The sequence below is a fragment of the Panthera leo genome, chromosome A2, assembly GCF_018350215.1.
Source record: "Panthera leo isolate Ple1 chromosome A2, P.leo_Ple1_pat1.1, whole genome shotgun sequence".
NCBI lineage: Eukaryota > Metazoa > Chordata > Mammalia > Carnivora > Felidae > Panthera > Panthera leo.
Window position 1 is genome coordinate 98,927,990 of NC_056680.1, and position 22,753 is coordinate 98,950,742.

The 22,753-nt window shown below is 49.6% G+C and overlaps 1 protein-coding gene across 1 annotated transcript; it reads left to right on the forward strand.

Annotated features, from left to right (window-relative positions):
• Positions 1-16,887: 16,887 nt before the first annotated feature.
• Positions 16,888-22,026, forward strand: DLX6 (distal-less homeobox 6). The gene is made up of 3 exons (XM_042927582.1): positions 16,888-17,457; positions 18,738-18,931; positions 20,778-22,026. The coding sequence occupies exons 1-3, from the start codon at positions 17,028-17,030 to the stop codon at positions 21,027-21,029; spliced, it is 876 nt and encodes a 291-aa protein (XP_042783516.1). The 5' UTR covers positions 16,888-17,027; the 3' UTR covers positions 21,030-22,026.
• Positions 22,027-22,753: the final 727 nt, after the last annotated feature.

The window sequence follows — 22,753 nt, forward strand, 5'->3', positions numbered from 1 at the left end:
AGAATTTAAAGTCCTTTGCATTTTTAAACACCTCTGCTTTCTCTTTTCTCATTTTCTGGGGCAAGGCTTTTGGCTAATTGATGAGGCCAGCACTAAATGTCATATTAATAAGTCTCCACAATGACCTTCTAGCTCATTGGGAATGTTTTGCAGCTGCTAGTACACATAATAAGAGAATGGAACCCTGCATGTTTTCACACTAAAGCCCTTCCGCGTTACAACCAGACATTTATGCAGAGGATTTAAAAGAAGGGAAAGTCTTCCAAAATATCAAAATGAGCTTTTGTATTTCCACCGCGTGTGACATTCCTGGATGCCGGAACCCCTAAAGAGTGTTTCTGCAGCCTTTCAGAGGTGCTCGTTGTTCTCCTGAGAAAAAAAGGCAAGTCTTATATTCCTGGGATCTCCGAAGGTGAAGGAAAAATCACTCTCGTTTTTAATGCTTAATGTATACACCTCTTGGAGGGGTAGAGAAAGCCCCCCTCCGCCAAACCTGACTGTGATTTCAGCTGCATTGCCTAGAAGAGGGCGCTGCAGTTTTTAGGGACTCGGTACAGCAGAGGAGAACCGGATTGCGCGGGTAGGGGCGGAGGTTCTCTCAGTCAGGGATGTGACCCCACGGTCTCCACTCTTGGTTTACGTAATTCCACCCCAAACTCACCTTCTCCGCAACTCTGCACGCCTAGCCACACAAAGACACTCGCACAACAAGAAGTCCCCAACTCCAATAGCCCATTCACTGCTAAGCTAAGCCCTGCTTTTTCCTGCGAGCACCTTCGTCTTGTTCGCTCTTCCAAGTTCCTTTAGGTTAGTGCTCGAAGACCATTTTTCCCCCTTTCACCAAGTCTCTCCAAACCCAGCTGGAGGCTACGTGGCCAAAGCCCAAAAAGTGGCGCAAGAAGAAGACACCTCATGACACGCTGGGGATAAAGGTCTAGATAGGACCCAAAGGCGGGGACCCAGGGGCCTTCCCACGCGTATCCCCGCCCTGACACCCATGGAGGTTCCACCTCCTTTTGCGTAACGTCCAATACGCCTGTCCCCTGCGGAGCGGCGGGGAGCTTGGAGTCAGGCTGTCTCCAGGGCCAGGAGTGCGAGGCCAGGGGTCTCCTCTGCTGCAGTCCTTGCAGCCCCGCCCGAGAGCTCAAACTTTCGCTTCTGCGTCCTGGCGGCGCCGGACTCCCGCTGCCTGCCCCGAGCTCCCACCTGGAGAGGGAATTCAACAAGGAACCCGGTGAATTGCCTCAACTGGATAAGCAGCCCGCTGGTGAAGCTTTTTGTCCGGAATACAATTCCCAGGGCCAAGATAAGGGAGGAGGAATCTCTCTCAGTGCCTAAACACGCTACGCTCACCTCCAGTTGTTTTAATCACAACAAACACTAGCAAACTGGACTGTCCTTGCTTTATTTAGCTACAGCTGGCTGTGTTGATAATTGTTTTCTCATTATCATGCTAATTTGTTAACAAGGAAATTTTCCGTTGAACAGGGATTATTCCGGAATCGGTAACTAGGAATCTTGGCTGGCTGAGGGACTCAGCCCGAAAATTCTGTTGGAAAAGCTCCCAACATCAGTATCAGCCCACCCACCCTCCCCCTCTCATTCCCTATTTTTACACTATTATTCTTTCTGCAGCCCTGGTTTGCACAGCGGTGGCCTATCACTCGGAAACCATCCTGTAGCTAAAAGGATAGTAGTTAGAGACCCACAATTCATTTTAAAAATGTTAAGTTTTAAAATATTGCAGGGTGTTTTTTCCCGAAGTTTAAAGGACCACCTGAAAACTCAAGTACAATTAGTCGCTGTATTTTAAAGGACTTTATATTGCTGAAAAATTTCTAACCGCCGGTGTCTGACTTTGCAAAATATAGGAGTTAGAATTTAGTAAAAGTTACTTATTAAAGTGCAGTGGGAGCCCTGTAAGTTTTACAGTTTCTGCCAAGACATTGCTAATATGTATGTATATATTCTCATGGGTTGTATTTTTTTAAGCTCTCATTTTTAAAACTTCATGTTTTGGGCATGATTCCTTAAGTTCCTATTAATATGTGATCTTTTTAATCCAGCAGAAAATCGAAATTCTAAGGAAGGGAAGTGCAGGTTTCAGCCTCTCTTCAATTCGTTATAAGTAAGGTTTACCAACTCTTTTGACTTGTATTTGCTAACTTAGAAAACTTTAAAGGTAAATTTGGAAAATTAACTTGAAAGAAGCACATAACAAAGGGTGACTTTCATCAGGTTTTTTTTTTTTTTTTTTGGAGGGGAGGGTGTTTAAATCAGTTAAGACCCACAGAGTACTAAAATTAGATAGCATTCTGAAATATATAATATGGGGAGGGCTTTAAAAAATGATCCCATCTAACAATCCTTGCATATACACAACTAACAAGAAATCCACAACTACCAACAGCCAGCATTGCTTGCAAATTGTATTCGATTGAAACTCTGCTGAAGAGTTGATCTTCCATTGTATTTTGGAATTGTGTGAAGGTATGTATGTACGGGATCTATGTATGTATAGTTCTTATACTTTATATATGTTTAGACATGCATCCCTTTTAAATGTTTACGTGGTTAGTCACTTTAAGAACATCAAAATAAATTATACGTTGGCTCACACTATCTCCCAGGTATTCCTAAACACTGATGAACAAAAATCTTTATATCGGAAATGAAGAGTACCCATTTAAAGGAGAGAATGGAAAGGGGAACTCGATTTATTCTCATTTGTTTATCGCTAGACGTTCCCCCCACCTCTCCACAAATTCATTTGAATAGCTTTCAAGCCGGAAAATGGAAATGTGGCTCCTGCCCTCTATTTCAGCGGCAGCAGCAGCGTCCTGGCAACAGCGCAATTTTCTATCATCAAGGATAAATGGCATCGAACAGAACATTCTGATAAAAAAAAAAAAAAGAAGAAGAAGAAGAAAGAAAGAAAGAAAGAAAGAAAGAAAAAGCTTCAGCCCAAGGAGCCCATGATTGCTGGCCTTCCTGTCTGTCATCCCTTTACAAAATCCTCTCCGCAAACCTGAGCGGCATGCTGTCAGAGCTAATAACGTCTTGGGGGGGGGGGGGGGGGGAGCATAGTCTTCCCTGCACAATGTTCCCATTTATTAAATCGAGTGCTTATTTTAAAATTGCAAATATCTTTGTTTGGTTCACGGCAAATTAAAACCAAGATGCAGGAAGTTACATGATGCAACAACTATTCGTGTCATATCAAAGAATCAAACCGCTATCTCGCCCTTCTTTGGGCTAAGGTCGGTTGAGGGGGAAGGGGAAATCTGGGGGAATCGAGGGTAAGAGGTTTTTCGGAGGAAAAATACAAGTCTGCTCTCCCTGCAGGTAAGCTGAGAGTAATTGAAAGCCAGAGGAGCGATGCCCGTTCCTACCGGGGAGAATGAGCTCACTGCGATTCCGGGAGCGCGTGTGGGCGCGGTCCTCCGCGCGACGCCGCACGCGGGTCTGCCAGAGCTCAGCGCCCAGACTCGGAGCTTTCCCGCGGGAGGCTTAGAGCGTAATGGTGGCTATTTGTCGCCCACTGAGATCCCTTTCCAGAAAAGGCCATTCTGCTCCAAGGAGATGGATCTCTGGGGTCTCCGTGCCCTCACTGGGGGTCTTGGAGAGGTTTAGAGGACATCCCTGCAGGCGTTCCCTGAGTCAGGCGCTTCTCCTGAGAGGTGGGGGCTGGAAGCCGCGGAGCAGCCGCCCACCCACGCAGGCGGGCTTGCAGGTGCTGGTCTTGGGCTTCTTAGCGGCCGGGGCTCGTGCCTGGGAGTGCGCCGTCCGGCTTGACTGGTGACCGGCTCTACTGCCCATAGAGTTCTTGGTCCATCCAACGCTCCTGCACTTTGGACTGAAATCCACATGGCCGGGGGTGGGGGGTGGGGTGGGGAGGGGGAGGGGGAGATGGCCGAAGCCCCAAAGAGAATGGGGAGCAGCGATGCTGGTACTCTTGCCGTCGCACCAACCTCTGGGGAATTTTTTCTCTTAATTGAGGAGAGATGAGGGAGGGGACCTAAAATGAAGAGAGAATCAGATCTTAATATCCTTTAAAGTTGGCCCAAAGAAAGGGAATAATGGAGAGGTATGTAAAGGACCCCAAAATTCGGGGAGACCCTAACAAATAGAAGCCGTGGACCGAAGTCTGGGTATCAGAGATTGGGGCGTGCGGGGGGACGGGTAATCAGCTTGGTTTGTAAGGAGCTCCGGCGGCTGAGAACGGTGGGAGGAGGGGAATGATGGGGAGACCTTTGTTTAATGAGGAAACCTAATTATTGCGCATCTGGAAGTCTTGGTCCCAACTAAGAGACGGAGGCGAGTACCCCCGCCCCCACACCCGAGATGCAGTGCGCATGCCCAGCCTTCGGATTTGCATGATAAGGCTCACACGTGAGTCAGCTGTGGCTGTGCCCGGGCCCGCTGTGGCAACCAATAGAATCCCGATCTCCACTGCGCCTCCGGGTCACATTGACAACTCGGTTCCCCCCACGATAGGCCTTTAAAACCCATTTTAAAAATAAAAAAGAGTACTTTAGTATCGATTCTCGCCTTCGCACGCTAGATTTCTGTGGGAAATAGACACATTTTAGAACTACAAATACATTTACTACAAGCAAGGGTTAAAGTATTCAGAATTTAAGAGAAAGTTATTAGACTGGAGAAAGGAGTCTGTTCAAAGAACACTGGCGGGAAATCAAGAAATCCTGGGACTGCTGCCTTCAGAACCCTCAGACTTGCCCGAAGTTGAATCTCTCGAGCCTTGTCTGTCACATGAAAATCCCACCTACCTCATTGACCAAATGAGCCTCAGAAGCAGAAACATTACCGTGTACAAGCGAGCCTGTCTTGGGAAACCAACCCCAAACCCAACGCTTTCTCCATTCGCATCACCAGCCCCCAGGGTTGCCTGGGAGATGGGAAGCTAGAACACCTGCATTTCATCCTTCTCCCTTTCCCAGACACCAAAGTGGTCTATGTACTGAGGTCCATGTGTTACCTCCCACATCTGTGAAATGGGGCTAATTAAAGAAGGGCAGAGGGAACTAGAAAGGTAAAGAAATGACATAAATCTCCTGCCTGTCTGGGCCTCTCTCACCTCCACCCAAGCTCTGAAGCTGGAAACTATGAGGTTGATTCTCTGGGGCTGCAGAAGGGGTGGGCCAGATGGGAAATATTACCTATCCTGCCCCTTCTGCACACTAACACTGCTGCCTGCCCTCTGCAGCACCCTGACAGTTACCAACCACCCTGTACTCTTCCCACCATATATCCATGCCAGAATTACTGCCCACAAATGGGCCTCCAACAGTCCTGAGAGCGCTCCTGTCTGTGACAGGAAAACTGCTTGTTCATATCACTGAAATAAAACAGGTGGGGATTATTATGTGCAGTTCCTCTCCCCTTTTGTGTAATTCACAAGTCTCCAACATAGGATTAGGCTTCAAATGCATTTGGTCAGGTACACACTTTTTAGTGCTCAGCTCAAACAATGTTAAAACCATTCCAGCAGTGCCTCTGTTTGTCTCTAAGGTCTTTCTTTCTCACCCTCCAGGCCTACAATTATAACTTTTTTTTTTTTTTGGAGCATATGAACGAGAGTCGCACCCCAACCGTCCAAAATGCAAGGCACTAAAGAGTGGACTTCAAGGTCTTACTTGTTAATCTAAGATCAATATTATTTGACCAATAAGTATTAAAATGACATACTGTTAAGCATTTAGCTGCCAACATCCATGTCTGTTTTCTAAGGAGATACTCACTTGGTAGTCTCTGGAGAGAGAGAGAGAGAGAGAGAGAGAGAGAGAGAGAGAGAGAACTTTATCGTGATTGTGTTTGGAATTGCCTTTGCAAAAATTAAGCTTTCTCTTAAATTGGCCCAATAAAATCAAGAGGTTTCAAGATGAGATGGCCACGTTGTTTTAAATCCTTCTTGACCATTAGACTTTAGGATTTTTCTTATAACTGACTTGTCTTTGTGCTTTATGGAAAATAAGGGTGTATTTGAAAGGAAATACAGACTTAAAAGAAAGTCCATCAGCCAATCAATAATTTCACTGTCCCCAGTTGAGGCAAAATCCTCCTTCCCTGTGTTGGGAGTGGCTGCCATATGAAGTTTACCTTTTTGACCATGTGGAGTAAAATTGAACCAACATACGTCTCATTCATATCCCAGCTTCTTTCTTGAGGCAGGTTTCAGAGCAGTCAGGGGTCTAACTTTAATGACAACTCACTGTCACCTCTAAGAGAAGGAAAGACCAGCAGGCTGGAAGTGAGGAAGGGAACAGTGAGGTGTAGACTGAGGACAGTGACCTGGAACCCAGCTGAGGCCACAGCTTCAGTGTCTGGAATTGCAGTTTACAGGCAACCTCAGCTCCAACCCAAACTATCTTGCAGTCACTTTGTCTCCCATCAGTGTGGACCTTAGGATACCTACTAGCTCCTGCCCATCCCAACAGGCATGACTGGCCATTAGCACCTTGTGCTATCAGGGCTTCTTAGTAAACCAGCTGAGCTGGGAGCAGATCCTTCCCATGTGGGGTTGTACTGCTCTTATTTGAGTTGAGACTGGTCAATTTAAAGGGAAACAGCAAAATGGAGGGGAGGGAGGAAGATTATAAGAATGCAACTGACACTGTGAAGGCTTCTGGAACCAATGCTGCCTCCTCCTAGAGGACTCAGGATGGTGCCCACAAATCAGCTGGAGCAGGACAAACTTCCCCTTCACGTTTTGGGTCTTCAGGAATGAAGATTTGGGGTGGAGGATAGGGGATTCCCTTTTCTCTAGCAGGTCAATCAGGGAACAATAAGGAGGCGAGGGGGCTTGGCACTCTCTCCCACCCGGACTACTTCTTCTTGAGGCGCCTAGACTGCAGGTCTGCCCCCTGCCTACTCTCTGGATTAGTCTCCGGTGTCTGGGACCACTCCCACCTCACAACCTCCCCCCCCCCCCGCCCCCCTACCATCCCGTGGGAGTTATTCTGAGGACACTAAAGGTGCTCGAGGAGCTTTCCTCTATCTCCTCAAGACCAGGCAGCTAAGCCTAGCCAGTCCGCAGGAGAGCAGCTTAGCCTGGGGGGCTCTGGATGAAGCGCAGGACCCTTTGGGAGTCCTTCGGCCCTTGGGCAGATAGCGAGCAGATAGAGCACGCATTGCCCTGGCTGTCGTTTTCAAACAACACGGACTACAGGCTGCATCTTGAATATGAATTAGCCTTCTGCGCTGGTGTGAATTCGCTTTGAAACTCAACTTGTCAGAGTATGGTTTTAATTAAACGTCTTCGGCCCGAAAGATTATATGTTTTGTAAAGTATATCCTAGCATGAAATTTACTTCCACAATCTGAAATTAGATTTCTTGTAAATGTTTTCATAAAAAAGAAATAGGAAGGGGGTGTGTGTGAGAATGGAGTAGTTCATACTCGCCGCGTTCTTTTAAAACGTCCTGCCAAGCCGGCCGGGCGCCCGACGGGTCCCGGGTCGGCCCGCCAGCCCAGGCCGGCACATGGTAGCGACAGCGCGCCCAGGACGCGCGGAGTAACCCGAACCCGCCCGGGCAGGCGCGGCCGGCGCAGTGTTTGCAGTTGCAGACAATTCAGCAGACAGACAAGTTAATCCCGCACTGATTTGTTTTGGATCCATCTGTAGGACGCCAGATACCCCGTTCGGCTGCTGCTACAGACACCTGCCTCCCTCCCCACCCGGCACCGCTGTGCCTATCCCAGGAAAAACAGAGAAGAGGAGCTGGGTACAGGACGACCTCTACACCATTCAAGACCACACTTCAGTCTCGAAATTTAAAGTTCTCCTTTAAGAATTCCTGGCTAATATTTAGAACAACAGCAATGTTGATCGGACAGCTTCTCACAGACTGTCCAGAACTCCTCCAAACCAACCTCAAAGCTTCTCTAGACGGGGAAGGATCCCTTATCGGGTTCTCTATCACCTACCTGGGGGCATCTATCACCGGGGTAGCCCTCAGAGAAAAAGGGCCCTATTTCCCAGCATGGGGGCAGGGAAGGTGCCTGCACACGCCGCGTCTTTCTATTCAATACCGAATTAAGAGCTGGGTCCCGGTGGAATTCTCTTTTACTAACTACTCTCCGAGGAACCCGCCAATTCTGGCGGGGTTTGCTGGATTCTAGTAAAACTCGGCTCACATGGGGTGGGATGTGATGGGGAGGAGGAGGGAGGGAAGCGCATCTCCTTTCTTCTAGATAATTGGGACCCAAGAAACGAGAAGGGGGTGGCGCAGTAGGGAGAGTTATTTACCGCCCTCCACCTGAAATAAGCAAGACCAATAACGCGCCTCGCTTTTCGCCCTGTTTACTCCATCCCCATTCAGTGATTGGCAAAGCAGGCCCTGAAGGCAGAGGCAATAATTGCTCCGCGCTCTCCTTACTAGGGATGTGTGTAGGCATTTGAAGTGTACTAAAAATAAACGAAGGAGCGAGAAAATGAAAAGGGGACAGAGTGACAATTTGTGGCAATTAAAGCGTCTGCACATGTTGCCGGAGGAGCAGGGACCCACAGCGGTTTTTGTTTTCTCAGGCCTGATGATGGGACTAACTCGTTAGGGAGTTTTCGTCCCAGGGTGTGTGGGTGTGGGGTGTGTGGGGGTGTGGGGGTGTGTGTGCGCGCGCGCACACACGCTGAAAAGTCCGTGGGGGGAGGAGGAAGCTGGGACCATTTCTGCTCCCCTGAAAACAGTTTTTCTCCGGGAAAGTGCCGGGTCAAGCTCCCTTAACCGCTCACCCCCCCCTCCCCACCTCCACCCCCCCCCCCCCCCCCCCCCCGCACTCCAGCGGGTCTCAAGTGAGAGCCTCTAGGTTCGCACTCAGCCGCCACCTCTTCCAGGAATTTTTGGAGCAAGTTTTCAGCTCCAAAGTGTCTAACCTTAAAGGGGAAACCTTAAGAATGACAATAACGTTTATCTCGCAACCACCGAGACGCAAGGATGAGGGGTGGAAGGGAGAAAAAGGGGGGCGGCCAGCCAAATCAAAGCTTGGGAGACATTTTGACAGCGCGCTTGAAATATTACTCTTAATTTTTGGAAGACTTTCAAGAAGTGAAAGGGGGATGGGTGGGGGTGAGTGGAAAGAACCACAACTTTCTCCAGTCACTCCAGCATCCAAACAGGGAGGGCTCCAACCTCTGCCAGCGCGGGAACACACAGTGGGAAATTGCTTCAAGATACAGCAGAACTATCTTCTTTCGCGGGACCCTACCTGAGCCTCGAACTTCGCGAAACGGCGGGTAGAAGGCGTCATGGGTGTCAAAAGTCTGCATAATCTCAAAACTGGCCATCAGAAGGGTGACCGCAGGCCCTGCGTTCCTCCTGGGCCTGGCTCGGGCCTCCCAGAATCGCACGCAAACTGGCACCCCGTATTGATCAAGCCCCCACCCCCCACCTCCCCCCATCCCATCCCTGTCTAGGACCACGGAAGGGGGAGGGGGCGACACTGTGCAGCCACCGCCGAAGTCCAGCTCTGGCTGGCTTCAATGAAAGCTGGCAAATCCAGCGAGTCTCGCAGAAATTTTCTTCGATCCTAATTCAATTTTAAAGCGGATTTTTACTATTAAAAACGCTGCCGAGCAACACATTGAATTAATCTGACTGTACGGTTTTAATTACAGTGAGGGTTTCTCTACAAATCTGTACAAGACAGTGGCTGGCTCTTGGAGGATCTCTGCCTCCTGAATTCCATTATCCAGCCTCACGTTCCCCGCAGACAGCGGCGCGTGGGAGCCAGCTGCGGGCGCGGGCGTTCCTGTCGCCCTCAGCTTCTGCCCGCCCTCCCAGCTCCTGCCCTCCCCCGTCCTTTTTTTCACCCCAGCCCCAAAGAGAGCCCTGGACGCCTGCCTGTCTGTTTGGGACTGCTGCACTGAAATCCTGAAACACTATGCTCGCTTTTTAACTCTCGGGCCCAAGACCTTTGAGCTTCCAGAGGCTCATTCTTAAAAGGCTTCATTTCTCGGGGGAGGGTGACCTCTTTTGTAATTTTTAAAGGTTCCTCCTCCTTTGACTTTGCAGCTGTTAGAGAGAGCAACAAGATGCCCTAAGGGTTTGAGGGGAAAGCAGGTTAGGGATGGGAATGGGATGGGGAGAAAGGTCCAAGAGAGAACACTAACTGGCTGCTAGGTGTTTGGGTCCAGCCATCCCCCAACCCCCAGAGCAAAGAGGACTGCTTTTATCAGACTTGGTTTTATTTGCTGAGCAACTAACATTGTGGGGCAGTGGTCTCCAGAGAACTGGATGGACAGGAAAACGAGGGGAGGTACTCTCCAAATGAAGCAAATTCACACTCATTCTCTCTTGTTCACTCCCTTGTATTTTTCAACTCTCTTTGTATGTTCCCAGCTTTTCTACTCTCTCCATCTCCCTCTCCACAGAGCATATGGGAAGAAAAATGCTGAACTCAAATATGAACCTGAATATGTATCCAAATGGACACAACTCTCAGTGAGTATTTAAAGAAGCAAAGGCTTTGAGTTCTATGAGGCAGGGGGCCTCACTTGACAGAGGGGGTGGGGGAAAGCATTTTTGTTTCTGCACAAAATTATAAAACCTATGGAAGAGTACTATTGCATCGCCCTCTGGGTAGGATGGAAGGGGGGTGTTCTTCCTCCTAGATTTGTGTAAAAAAGGATTTTGCTCTGAACAAAAGAGAAAGGGCACAGATGAGAGAATGGGTTCAAACAAATAAACAAACCCCTCACTTCTTTTAAGAGTTTTCCAATCAGTTGCCCCTTTAGGAAAGTTTTACTAAAAACCTAATAAATTACCTTTCCATTTATTTGGATGTTATGAAATAAACATATGATTTCATAAACATATGAAATAAACATAGATAAGAAGTACCTAGGAATAGTCATGAATATGAAAATCACCAGAACATCTATATCACAAAGGTAGTCAGGTACAACTCTCTCTGTCTCTAATGGGAAACAGTTTTGATTTCTTTTTCTGTTGTAACAAGAGAACCATCTAAGAGTTCACATGATAGCAAGAGGATGTTTTCCATCCCAGGTTTTCCTCAAGAGCTATCCAAGACTGGCTCTCCCTTAATGTTGAGGCATTTGTTATGACTTTTTTATGTTACTGCTGATGAAGGGATGAAGAAATTAAAACAGAGGATGCTTCCAGGCATTTAGGAAGAGGCTTGACCAGCTATATTAACTCCTTATTACCCTAAAAATAGTCTGCCATTTCCTGCTGATGCCTGTTCCCTGCCACTCCAGGGCTGCATTTATCCTCCAATGGTCAGGAGGTCCTAGTTTCCAAGGACTGGCTTGATTAAAGCTGACTTCAAACACCCTATCCCTTCCCCTTTTGCCTTGGTACATTTCCCAGCATGGCAAATCTGGGGGACTCAGCCTTGGTTTACCCAACAGGCTAAAAATACCAACATCGCTATTCATTTTGTTTTAATCTAAGTGTCTAAACATTATTGAGTTTTTTTTTTCCTGGACTGAAAGAAAGAAGAATATTTAGTGTATTAGGGAGTGGAGTCCTATGCTTAATAAAAGAGGAGGAAGGAAGGAAGGGGAGAAAAGAAAGAAAAGAAAAGAGAAAAGAAGAAAGGAAAGAAAAAGAAAAAGAAAAAGAAAAAGAAAAAGAAAAAGGAGGGAGGGAGGGGGCGGGCGCCTGGGTGGCTCAGTTGGTTGAGTATCCGACTTCAGCTCAGGTCATGATCTCGTGGTCTGTGAGTTCGAGCTCCGTGTCCGGCTCTGTGCTGACAGCTGAGAGCCTGGAGCCTGTTTCGGATTCTGTGTCTCCTTCTCTCTCTGACCCTCCCCCATTCATGCTCTGTCTCTCTCTGTCAAAAATAAATAAACTTTAAAAAAAAAAAAAAAGGAAGGAAGAAAAGAAAAAGAGAACAGACAGACTTCTGTATACAGGGATGGTAGAAACATGTGTTGTTTCCCCCCTTGAATCCACTGTATGCCCAACATATTGGCTCCCTCTGTTAGGAAAGCTTTGGATGCTCTCACAGTCTGGGAATGGGACAGAGAGGCAAAATGTGTTGAATTTGAGGACCTGACTGGCTTTGCTTTCATAACTTCCCTGGAATCCAGGTTTGAAAAGATTGCCCTGGAGCAGGGGCCTCTAGTCTAGAATATGCTTAATTAATATTCTCCAAATTGGACACTCTAGAAAAAGTCTGCGAAGCTCCCAGTGGGCATCACTGGCCCAGTAAGGCCAGTGACATCCGTGTTGGAGTTTCTTAGCTACCTGTTCTTGGGACCCTGAACTGGAGAGATGAGGGAGATGTTTCCAGACTTTAGTGAGCCTCCTTCTGCGTGTGGAGTTTTGGGGATCCTGGGAGGGTTTGGGTGGGCCTGGGAGGGTAGGGTGCTAATATGGGCATTATGTTTTATAACTAAAGGAAATAATGCCACAGTCTCAGTGCTTCCTTGCCTAGTCAGATACTTTTGCCTGCCCCTGAACATACCATCACTGACTTGGGCTAAGAAAGGGAAAGAGGCAGCTCTCTTGTTCCACTCCCAAGCTTCCCCAGGTGTATGTGTTGGGGGAGGGGAAAAGAGTGCCTGGGTTTCCAGGACATCAAGTACCCTTTCCCTACACAAGTACACAAACAGAAGTTTACATTGAATGAAGGAAAGACTAGCAGGAATTTTTTCCACCAAGGTCTCCTCTTGAGAAGGAGGTTCTTAGCATGGCTATGTAAATCAATACCGAGTTATTTCTTTGAATTCAAAGGCTATTTGTTGAGGTCTAATTTCCTTAGAATTAACGTGATAACTGAGCCCAACTTAGCAACCAGACCCAACCAAGGGCCTGCCCGGGGTTGAATGCACTTCTCCAGGGTGCAGAGGCTGCAAACCCTCGTCAGCACCCAAAGGGAGTGTGCTAGCATCCCTCTACAGTTAAAACGACAGGGGATTTTCTGTCCCAAAGATCCCATTCCTCCCACCCGTGGCCTTGGGCTCGACCCACGCGGTCTTATATTGACAATCGTTATTTTTTCTCTAAATAACGTTGACAGCTGGGATATAAGTCCCCAAACCTCGACACCTTAAAAAGCAAAAAAAGCAATATAGGCCTCAAAGTCTGCCTTCTGTAACTTCTTAGTGAATATGACCCTCGCCTACTGCAGGATCTAAAAGAGCCTTTGGCCTCCTACTCCGACTGCCGGCTTCACTTCTATTTTGAATGATAAAGACTGAGCGGGACTCGCCTGCCGTCCTCGTCCCACCCCCAAGAACTGGCCAGGGTTCCCCGGCGGGCAAGACAAAGAAGTAGGAGCCAGCGCCCGGCGGGCGGCCTGCCGAGCGCTGGGGCCTGGAGGCCCTGAGACGTGCGCCTTTGCTGCGAGGCCCTGAAGAATCCAAGAGTTCGTGCCTCTCAGGAGGGCCGGAGGTGCGCGTTGGCTGGAACAAACGAGGGCTGACTTGCCTAGGCGCATTACCACCGCCCACGACGCGCGAAGGACTCGGCAGCCGAGATGCCGGGTTCGGTCGGAGAGAAGCGACCGCAGGGAGCGGCCCCTTCGGCAGACAGCCACTGCGCAGCGAACTCCTCCAGCCTAGGCTGCTGGTGGCAGAGGCCACACGTGGCGGCCACTCGCTGCGCGCCACCTTGGCGCACTGTGTGGGGCCGGACTAGCTCTCTGGCTAGCTGTTCCCGGAGTGCCCGCAAAGCCGGAAGCTCAAGCAGTGTAGCATTCAATCCAGTACAGTCGCACCGAGACCTCAACCCAGGCGGAGGGACCCATCGCTCGCGCCGCTCTCCAGCCCTTGACTGACTGGGCTCAATATGCTTCTCAGCAGGACCTTTACCACTGGCAACAACTGCTACTTCGGTGTAACTGCACACTTGCTCCTCTGGAACACAGTGCTGTGGTTTTATCCTCTAATGGGGGTGGGATGAGAGCCCTGCAGCTTCAACCCGGACAATTCTAGCTCTCCAAGCTTCCTCAGGAATTAACAAGCGGGGAAAACCCTTTGAATAGAGGCTGCTGAGCCCTGGATCTGGTGTGCAGTGCGGGGACCTTCTCGGGGCCCGCCACGACCCGACCCGTTCCGGGTGCGGCCAGAGTTGGGGAAGCCAGCGAGGAAATAGGTGCACCTGCGAGCATAAAGAGAAACATAGACATGCACGGGGGTGTGTGTGGGGGGGGGGATGTGGGGAGAGAAACGCCTTCACCGTGTTAACAGCAAGCTGCAGGGTATAAAGCAATAAAATTGCCACGTCTACCTGCTGGCTTTGAGGACATCACAAACAAGCCCGGCGCGAAGCCCGGGTGCACAGAGAGCCCGCCAGGGAAGGTGGGGGGAACCTTCTCTTTTTCTGACCTCCCGTTTGCTCCCCCCATATACACACCCTACACACATCTCCCCCTTCCCTGGCCCACCTTTCATTTTCCTGGAAGGTTTTTTTGTTGTTGTTTTAATTCACTGCCGATTTGTAAACGCGTGGATCGGGTTACTGGTTCGCGTGTTAAAGTGCACCTCTTGTTAAAAGAAGGGGAACAAGGCAATCCACTTAAAAATGAATTCAGAGTTACTGAACCGGCTCCCGAGCCTCAAGAAGTTAAGCGCGGCGGGCTGGGGAAGGGAGGGGAGAGGAGAGTAAATTCTGCTGTCCTGAGAACCCTGGAGAAAGCCCACGGGCAGCGAGCTTCAGGTTATGTGATAAAATGGAGGAAGGAAGGAAAGAAAAAGGCAAACTAGCCTGGCGACTCCTGGAGACCCCGGGCAGGGCGCTGGGTAAATCAATTAGCATAAGCCGATGCTGCAGAGGTGCGCACAGTATGTCAATACAGTCCAAGCTGCTACTGCTGCAGCCACCTTTCCAGGAGTTACCCGGGCGAGCGGTACCGCTAAATTGTCAATTTCTCGGGTTCCTTACGGGTCCAAGCCAATAGGGTGCAAAGAAGTCCCCAGGCGTCTTCCCAAAGACCCAGACTCGTTCCTACACATGTTGAGCTGGAGATGTTAGATTGTACACTTCTCCGTGTGGTCAAAGGCTCGCTGGCTGGGTCTAGTCGCAGATTGAACGCTGGCGCCGAGCCCATGGGGGTCTGCATGTCTTGCCCACCCAGTCCCGATCCACTGACAATGCAGACTTCCTTCGCCTCCCCGCAGTTCCGGGACCCGACTCCTGGCGCTGCCCGGCCTGCCCTCCTCAGCGCCTGGTCCCCAGTCCGGCTCTCCTACCTGGTGGCCGGGCCTGAGCCTCGCTCCGGGACTCCGCTGTCTCTCCTCAGCTGCCTGGATCTGAGTAGGTCTGGAGACTAGACGGAGAAAGGCTAGATCCACAGCCCTGGGCTGCTCCGAACTTAATGTCTTTCCCCAGTCCATCTTTGAAAGAGAAGTGGTTCTACCACCTGGATGTGCGGATATAAATCCCCTTGCAAATAATAAATGGATTAATAATAACAAGGTATGAAGTTCTTTTTATAGAAAAAAAGGAGAGAATTGAAACTAAATGCGGCAGTTAGACAACCATTTTGATAAGAGGATAATTGAGGCGACACTGGTGTATAATTAGAGGATAATTTATGCTATATCCACTTTTATTCCACCTCCCAAAATAAACCCAGTCCATAATCATTACAGGCAAATTGTTCTGAATTTTATAGCAGCAATTTGAACAAAGTACTGCAGTTAATCATGGGAGATTTTTGTGTATTCCTGATTAGAACTCTAATTGCCTCCTTCCAGAAAGTAAAAATAACTGTAAAACGACTCTATTTTTATCATTAACAATGTTGACAATAAAATAAAATCAATTGGAATTGTAATCGAGAGACAAATTTAGGACGAAGGCACTTTTACTTGGGTAGTTTATATTGTAATCAAGATTTGCCAAACCACTAACCGCATGTATCATTTGCATATATTTGAAAGCATTACAGTAGCTTCTGTTTTCAATAGGAAAAAATGCATTACTGTCAGTCCTCCAACGATTCGCTTTCAGAACAGACTGCGCGTTCTGGGGGGGGGGGGGGAAGTTCCCCCTTTCTTGTTCAATACATAGGAACTACGGCCTGAAACGGCAGGAACCTCGCCAAAACAGGGTCTGATTTTTCTTTTTCTTTACACTCCCTCCCCCCAAACCAAGGGGTGGTGCCCAGGTGTGGGGGTCTTCTTTCCTCTGTGGTTTCAATAAAGTACGTCTAGAAGAATACACGGTGACGGGGCGCTCCCCCGGGACTATAGTGGGACTGGGGGAGGGGGGTGTGGAGAGGAGGTCAAGGGAGGGGACCTTGCTTTAAATGCAGAGGGCACTGCTTCTGAGAACAGGCAGCCTGCTGGGGTGCGAGGGGACTGAGAGGGAGCGGCTTCCAGCCAGGCTGTTCCAGGTCTGCGGTACGGGGAACTGAGGCTCCGGGTTTGGGGGCGCGAGCTGCGCCGGGAGGCGTCAGCGGCCGGCCCGGCCGAGGCACCTCCCTCCCCGGCAGCACTGAGCGCGGAGCCGCGCGGCCCCCGGCTGCAGCTCCGTGCTGGGATTGGAGTTGCCGAAGGTAGGCGAAGAACTCGGCGAGCGGCGCACACACCAGTAGAAGCCGTGCGCCTGTGACGTCAGGGGGCGACTGACCAATGGGGAGGCGCTGCCCTTTGGAGACAAACCATTCGACTCGTGGCGTCTGCATCAAGTCTGAAAGCAGACGCGCAACTTTCGCAGAATCCACCTTAAAATCTCTGCCTTAAACTGCACCAGCCCCCAAAAAATCCAAGGGGGGAAAGAAGGGGGGGAGAGCAGATTCCCCCCTCCCCCCTCTCCTCTCCCATCCCTCCCCCTTCCTCCTCCCTTTGAGTTAACAAGGCCCTGCTCACTATATCTCTTTATATTAAAAAATATATATATTAGAGAAGAGCGAGGGAGAGGGAGAACCACCTCCACCCCCTCTTTTTTTTTTTAAATTTTTTATTTATTTATTTATTTTTTTGCAAGAATCCCAAGAGCTAAGGTGGCTGCAGAGGGGAGAGCGGCGCGAGCCAAGTGGGGGGAGGGTGGAGGAAACCCGGGAGAAGGCTTTCTCCAGCCCCCAAAGTTTTGATGATGACCATGACTACGATGGCTGACGGCTTGGAAGGCCAGGACTCGTCCAAATCCGCCTTCATGGAGTTCGGGCAACAACAGCAGCAGCAACAGCAGCAGCAGCAGCAGCAGCAGCAGCAACAACAGCAGCCGCCGCCGCCGCCGCCGCCACAGCCGCACTCGCAGCAGAGCTCCCCGGCCATGGCAGGCGCGCACTACCCTCTGCACTGCCTGCACTCGGCGGCGGCGGCGGCGGCGGCGGCCGGCTCGCACCACCACCACCACCAGCACCACCACCACGGCTCGCCCTACGCGTCGGGCGGCGGCAACTCCTACAACCACCGCTCGCTCGCCGCCTACCCCTACATGAGCCACTCGCAGCACAGCCCTTACCTCCAGTCCTACCACAACAGCAGCGCGGCCGCCCAGACGCGAGGGGACGACACAGGTGAGAGGCCGCTGGGGCAGCTCTCTTCTCCCGCCTCCCGGCTGCCCCCCACCCCGCCCGCCCCGCTCACTTCCTCAACGCCCGGGCCTCCGCCGGCCCCCTCCCCCAGGCGGCCCGGCGCGCCCCCGGCCAGGCCTCGTGCGCGCCCGCTCGCCTGGCGCCTGCCTGCCGGCCTCGCCCAGCCCGGCCCCTTCTCGCCGCCGCGGACCCTCGGCTTCCTTGCGGCGCGGCCCGCCTGGCTCCCTGGTCTCCGGTGCGCCTCTCGAGCCGCACCTCCGGCTCCGCGCTGGCTTCGCTCTACGAGTTGGTCCGCACTGCGCGCTCCAGCTCGCTGGGTCTGTGCACCCTTTGCCTCCCTCCTCCCCTCCGGTCTGTGACCGGCGTTTGGCAAGACTGGGGACATTTCTGAGCCGGAACTGGGGAGCGTGTTTTGCTCCCCAACCCGATCTGGACAGCCAGTGGCCTACTTTGCGGGTGGCGCCCGGTGAGCTTCGGTGACCCGAAGGGAAGCTGACGCTGCCTCTAGCTCTGGTTAAACTGGTGACAATTGGGCTCTTTCCCGCGGGCTTTTAGATGTCCTCCACCCCCCACCCTTGCCCAGGCCCCCTCCCTCTGGGTTTTCGCTACAACGTTGGCTGCTCCTTTGTTCCGAGAGGCGAAGCAGAGGGCCTCGGGCGGACGGTGCTCAGCCCCCCGAGGGGTTCAAAGTTGCCGTGCGATGCTCAGCCCGTTGGGGAGCTGGTCAGAGCGGCTGGTTGTGTTTTGTTTGGGGATTCGATTCGGTCCCTCTCAGCAGAATAATGTCGGACTCGACGAGGGTCTTGATGCACCGGGCTCGGAGCTAGTGACATCAAGTCAACTGGCCGCATAAACATCAGGGTGGCTCAAGCCCAGCTTAAGGCACTGTAACTCCAGGCCGAGGGCCCCCGCTTCGTGGCGAGAGCAGCCGCCCCGCAGCGCCGCGCGCCCTAGAGAGCGGTCGGCGCCGCCTCCGCTGCGGCAGAGCGAGGCTGTTTGCCCCAGGGTCGAGAGCGCTCCCGCGGTCCAGCCCCCCCCCCCCCCCCCACGTTATTAGGGCCAGAGTCAGGGTCGGCCAGAAGCTTTCGCACCCACAGGAAGTACCCGGGCACTGTGAACCCAGAGAGGTCAGGGTGGCGTGGGGACGCTTCGAAGAAATCCTTTTGGGTCTTTGGGAAGAGCCGGCGCAGTCCAGGCCAAGCTCAGGAAGGCTGCAGCAGTGGCCTCACGGGTGACTGCTCCTCTGTATTTTTTGCTTGCAGATCAACAAAAAACCACAGTGATTGAAAACGGGGAAATCAGGTTCAATGGAAAAGGGAAAAAGATTCGGAAGCCTCGGACCATTTATTCCAGCCTGCAGCTCCAGGCTTTAAACCACCGCTTTCAGCAAACTCAGTACCTGGCCCTTCCCGAGAGAGCTGAACTGGCAGCTTCCTTAGGACTGACACAAACACAGGTAATTCCCGAGAAGCCCAAGTATCCCTGAAATGCTGATCCTGCTTACAGATCGGGCAGGGAGCACATCAGGAGGAATTCTTGGCCTAGTCAACTAAGGATGGAAAGAGCTTAATGACAAATGCCTTTGCTCCATTACACACTTTCCGGGACAACAGTTTGGAATAAATGACCTGGTATTTAATGCTGGATTGGATTTGCACATCCTCCCAACCCTCGGCGACCCCACCCCAGCCTAGTGTCCTTTGGTGACCAAACTCATAAATTAATCGAGTCCTATTCCAGAGCAGAACGACACGAAAGAGAAAAAACATGTAGGAGAAAAAGATGTTCAGGCCAGGATGCAGAATGAGAGCTATGTTTCTTAAGGATCTGTTTGTGTGGTCATGGGACTTAATAAGGATTTCAACTCACTGGCATAGTTATGAAATTGGGGTGAGGGGGAGGACCAGATATGTATAGGCTCCAACAGGATTTACTAAAGGAACCAAAGTGCAAACTATCCATCCTAGGATAGGTGAGGTGGGTTTTTCTGAAGATTGCCCTTAAGCTCAATGGTTAAATCATACTGGGTGACTGACTGGTGCAGGCTGGTGAGGTGCCTTCCTGGAGTACAGGACTTGCGAGCAATGGCAGAGTTGAAGATCAAAGAGGAATGCTCACCAAATTACAGCAGGTGAAGCCTCAGTTAAGTACAGTTGCTGAAGTTCTCCTGTCCTACTAATTTGAAAGACATATGGGGCATTTTAGACTTCACAGGAAGGGGCTTAAGTAGGTATATTAGGACCCTGGTCATAAAGCCAGGCTGCAATCACCTGTGGTTTTTGTCCTTGTCAATTAACTTAGCTGCATGGGGTGGTAGGCCTCATGTGAGGTGGGTGATCTTCAGCAAGGGGACTCCAGGGTATAGGAGACTCTAGCTGGTGAGTGATTGTGTGCTGCCTTAGAACAGATGTCCCCAAAGCTCTTCTTTTCAATTCGGCCTGCTTTCTCTTGCCATATTGCCACCAAAAATTTTGGGGGTTCCTGCAACTCAGTAACCTGTATTACTCTTGGTAAAGCAGATTCCTATGGCTAAGGAATTTTCAAGGTGAAAGAAGTGGCACCATAGAATTTCCTTCTTCAAACCAAGTAGCTTAGATATGCTTCCATCCCAGATTTCTGATTCACATTTAACTTTCAGGAGTCCTTTGACTTTTAGTGACCGCACTAACAACCATGTGATGATTGCTGACCACAATTTGACTAAACAACATACAAAGTAGGGAACCAAGGAGGTACCATCCCTATTCCCTACAGGATTATGAGGATATATTTACTTCAGGAGAAAGATGCTTCATGCACATGCAATATATGCATAGGTATATTCAAGGCATTTGGTTATAAATGTACAGGTTTTTCTCAGTTCACAGTCATTTGCTCACTGTACATGCATAGAAATGTCAGGTTTGGGCATTAGTAAATACGAAACAGACTATCAGAGGAAGTGTGGCTTTAATCTGAAAAGTTCTCTGTTTTAAAAATCCTTCTTTAGACTTTGAACCTGACTATCTCATTCGCCTTCATTCTTATTTTATTCTTATTTATGCCGCTGTTTTAAACCTAGACTTGCATCCCACTGAAGAGCTTAGCACAACAACGTTAGGTATCCAGACAAGATACCTGGTAGACAGGGGCGGGGTGAGAGAGAGGAGGCTAGAAAGAGGTGGAGGAAGGCGGAGACCTGGCGTTTGCAGTTTCGTTTGTTCTGTTTTTTGGGGATGGGGGTATTGCTTCCAAAGCCTGGAATAGAGGCACTGGTTCGGTGTTTCGCTGAGCCTAATGATCGCTGCTGCCTTTCGTTCCAGGTGAAGATATGGTTTCAGAACAAACGCTCTAAGTTTAAGAAATTGCTGAAGCAGGGCAGTAACCCGCACGAGAGCGACCCCCTCCCGGGCTCAGCGGCCCTGTCACCGCGCTCGCCGGCGCTGCCTCCAGTGTGGGACGTTTCTGCCTCAGCCAAGGGCGTCAGTATGCCCCCCAACAGCTACATGCCCGGCTATTCGCATTGGTACTCCTCTCCACACCAGGACACGATGCAGAGACCACAGATGATGTGAGTTGTCTGAGGGAAATTGATACCCTAGGGAAACGTCTGAACAAGGCAAGGAGGATCCAGGACCTGCTTGCATCTGCCAAACCCAGCCGAAGGAGCAGGCTCTGGAGAACTCTTCTGTGTGGCAAGACAGTCTGGGCGCTTGCTCGCCCTCTCGCTCTCTCCCTCTCTCCCTCTCTCCTCCTTCCCTTCCTTTCCTTCCCTCCTTTTCTTTTTCCCTTTCTTTTTCTCATCTGCTTTTTCCCTTGAGCAGCCTCAGTAACTGATTTTGCATCTTAGAAAGAGAGAGAGAGTGAGTGAGAGAGAGAGAAACTGGTTTCTATGCCAGTGCTCCTGAAACTCCTCACTGCAAGGACATTTTCCCTTACCCTTTGGGATCCAGGCTCTGAGCCTCCTCTTCTCTTTGGGAATATCCATCAAAACGACTTTTTTTTTAACAGACATTTTCCCCCACCAGAAGAATCTGCGCAAACATGGCAGCGTTTTTACTTGTTTAATGAGCTTAAGACATTACATGATGAAAAAGAAGCATTTCGGGCTCCTGCATTTTTATTTACCAATCCCAGACTGATAAAACAAAACAAAACAAGAAAAAGAAAAGAGAAAGAAAAGAAAAAGAAAAAACCTTTACCTAACAGCCCTTCTTTAAAGAAAAAGGAAAAATCGGCTGTAAGATTAGAACATTGCCACCAAGGGAACGCTGCATGTTTTAACAAAATGCAATGAGCAAGAATGATGATGTTTTTTTAAAAAAAACAACAAAACAAAACCACTCTTTCCCCACCCCACCCCCAAACCCTGAACTGGAATCAGGAAAGACAGAGGAAACAACCAAAATCACCATTCTATTGCTTTGATACCTTTACTAGGTGAATTGGTGGCATTCACTAAGCTAATAGGGACGTTTATATTGAGAAACATTTCTGTATATATTGTTGAATTTTAGTTGTACATATACTTTGTATGGTTTTGTCTTCTTTCATATATGGAGTAAAAGCCACAAAACGCTGGGAGTGTCCTGTATATTTCTCTGTGTGTCTCCATCTCACCACCCCCTCCTCCGTCCCTCCCAGTATATTTTCTATCACTCTTAAAAGAACTCCTATTTCCTAATATGGGAAGCCCTATATATAAACATCAAGTGCCTGCAAAGATGTCAGTTTGCAGCACCAGCCTTTGTCTTAAGTACTTTAACATTAAACATGGATGTTTTCTCAGCTTTCTTTATATATTATATTTTTATTACATTTTCTACACATTTATCTATTTTTTAAAACATTAGAATGATCTATCCCCAGGTTAACTTCTAGACATCCAATAGTTTCTAGTGCTGAAACTGAGTGTTCTCCTTTTCCTTTCCTCAGTCAAAATAATACAGCTGTATTTGTCTTTGTTTGGAAGCAATTTTTTTTTTAAAACAAGAGGAAAGAATACAAGAAAAAAACAAAGTAAATGCACAATTATAACTACTTCATGTTTACACCCTTTGCAAGCTAGCTAGGTAGGAAAATGCATGATCCTGGATGAAATACATCCTTCCGATCTTGTGGAAAGCACAGAAATAATGAAAATGAAAAGCCCTTTCGTCATACAAGCAGGAAGCCCCATACTGCGAGAATTAATGGCTACAGACCTGGGCATCCTTCAAATTATGAACCTTGAAACCACTGAGCCATTTATCAGAAGTCAATAGAGATACTCAGAGTGCTCCATATAATGACAGCGACA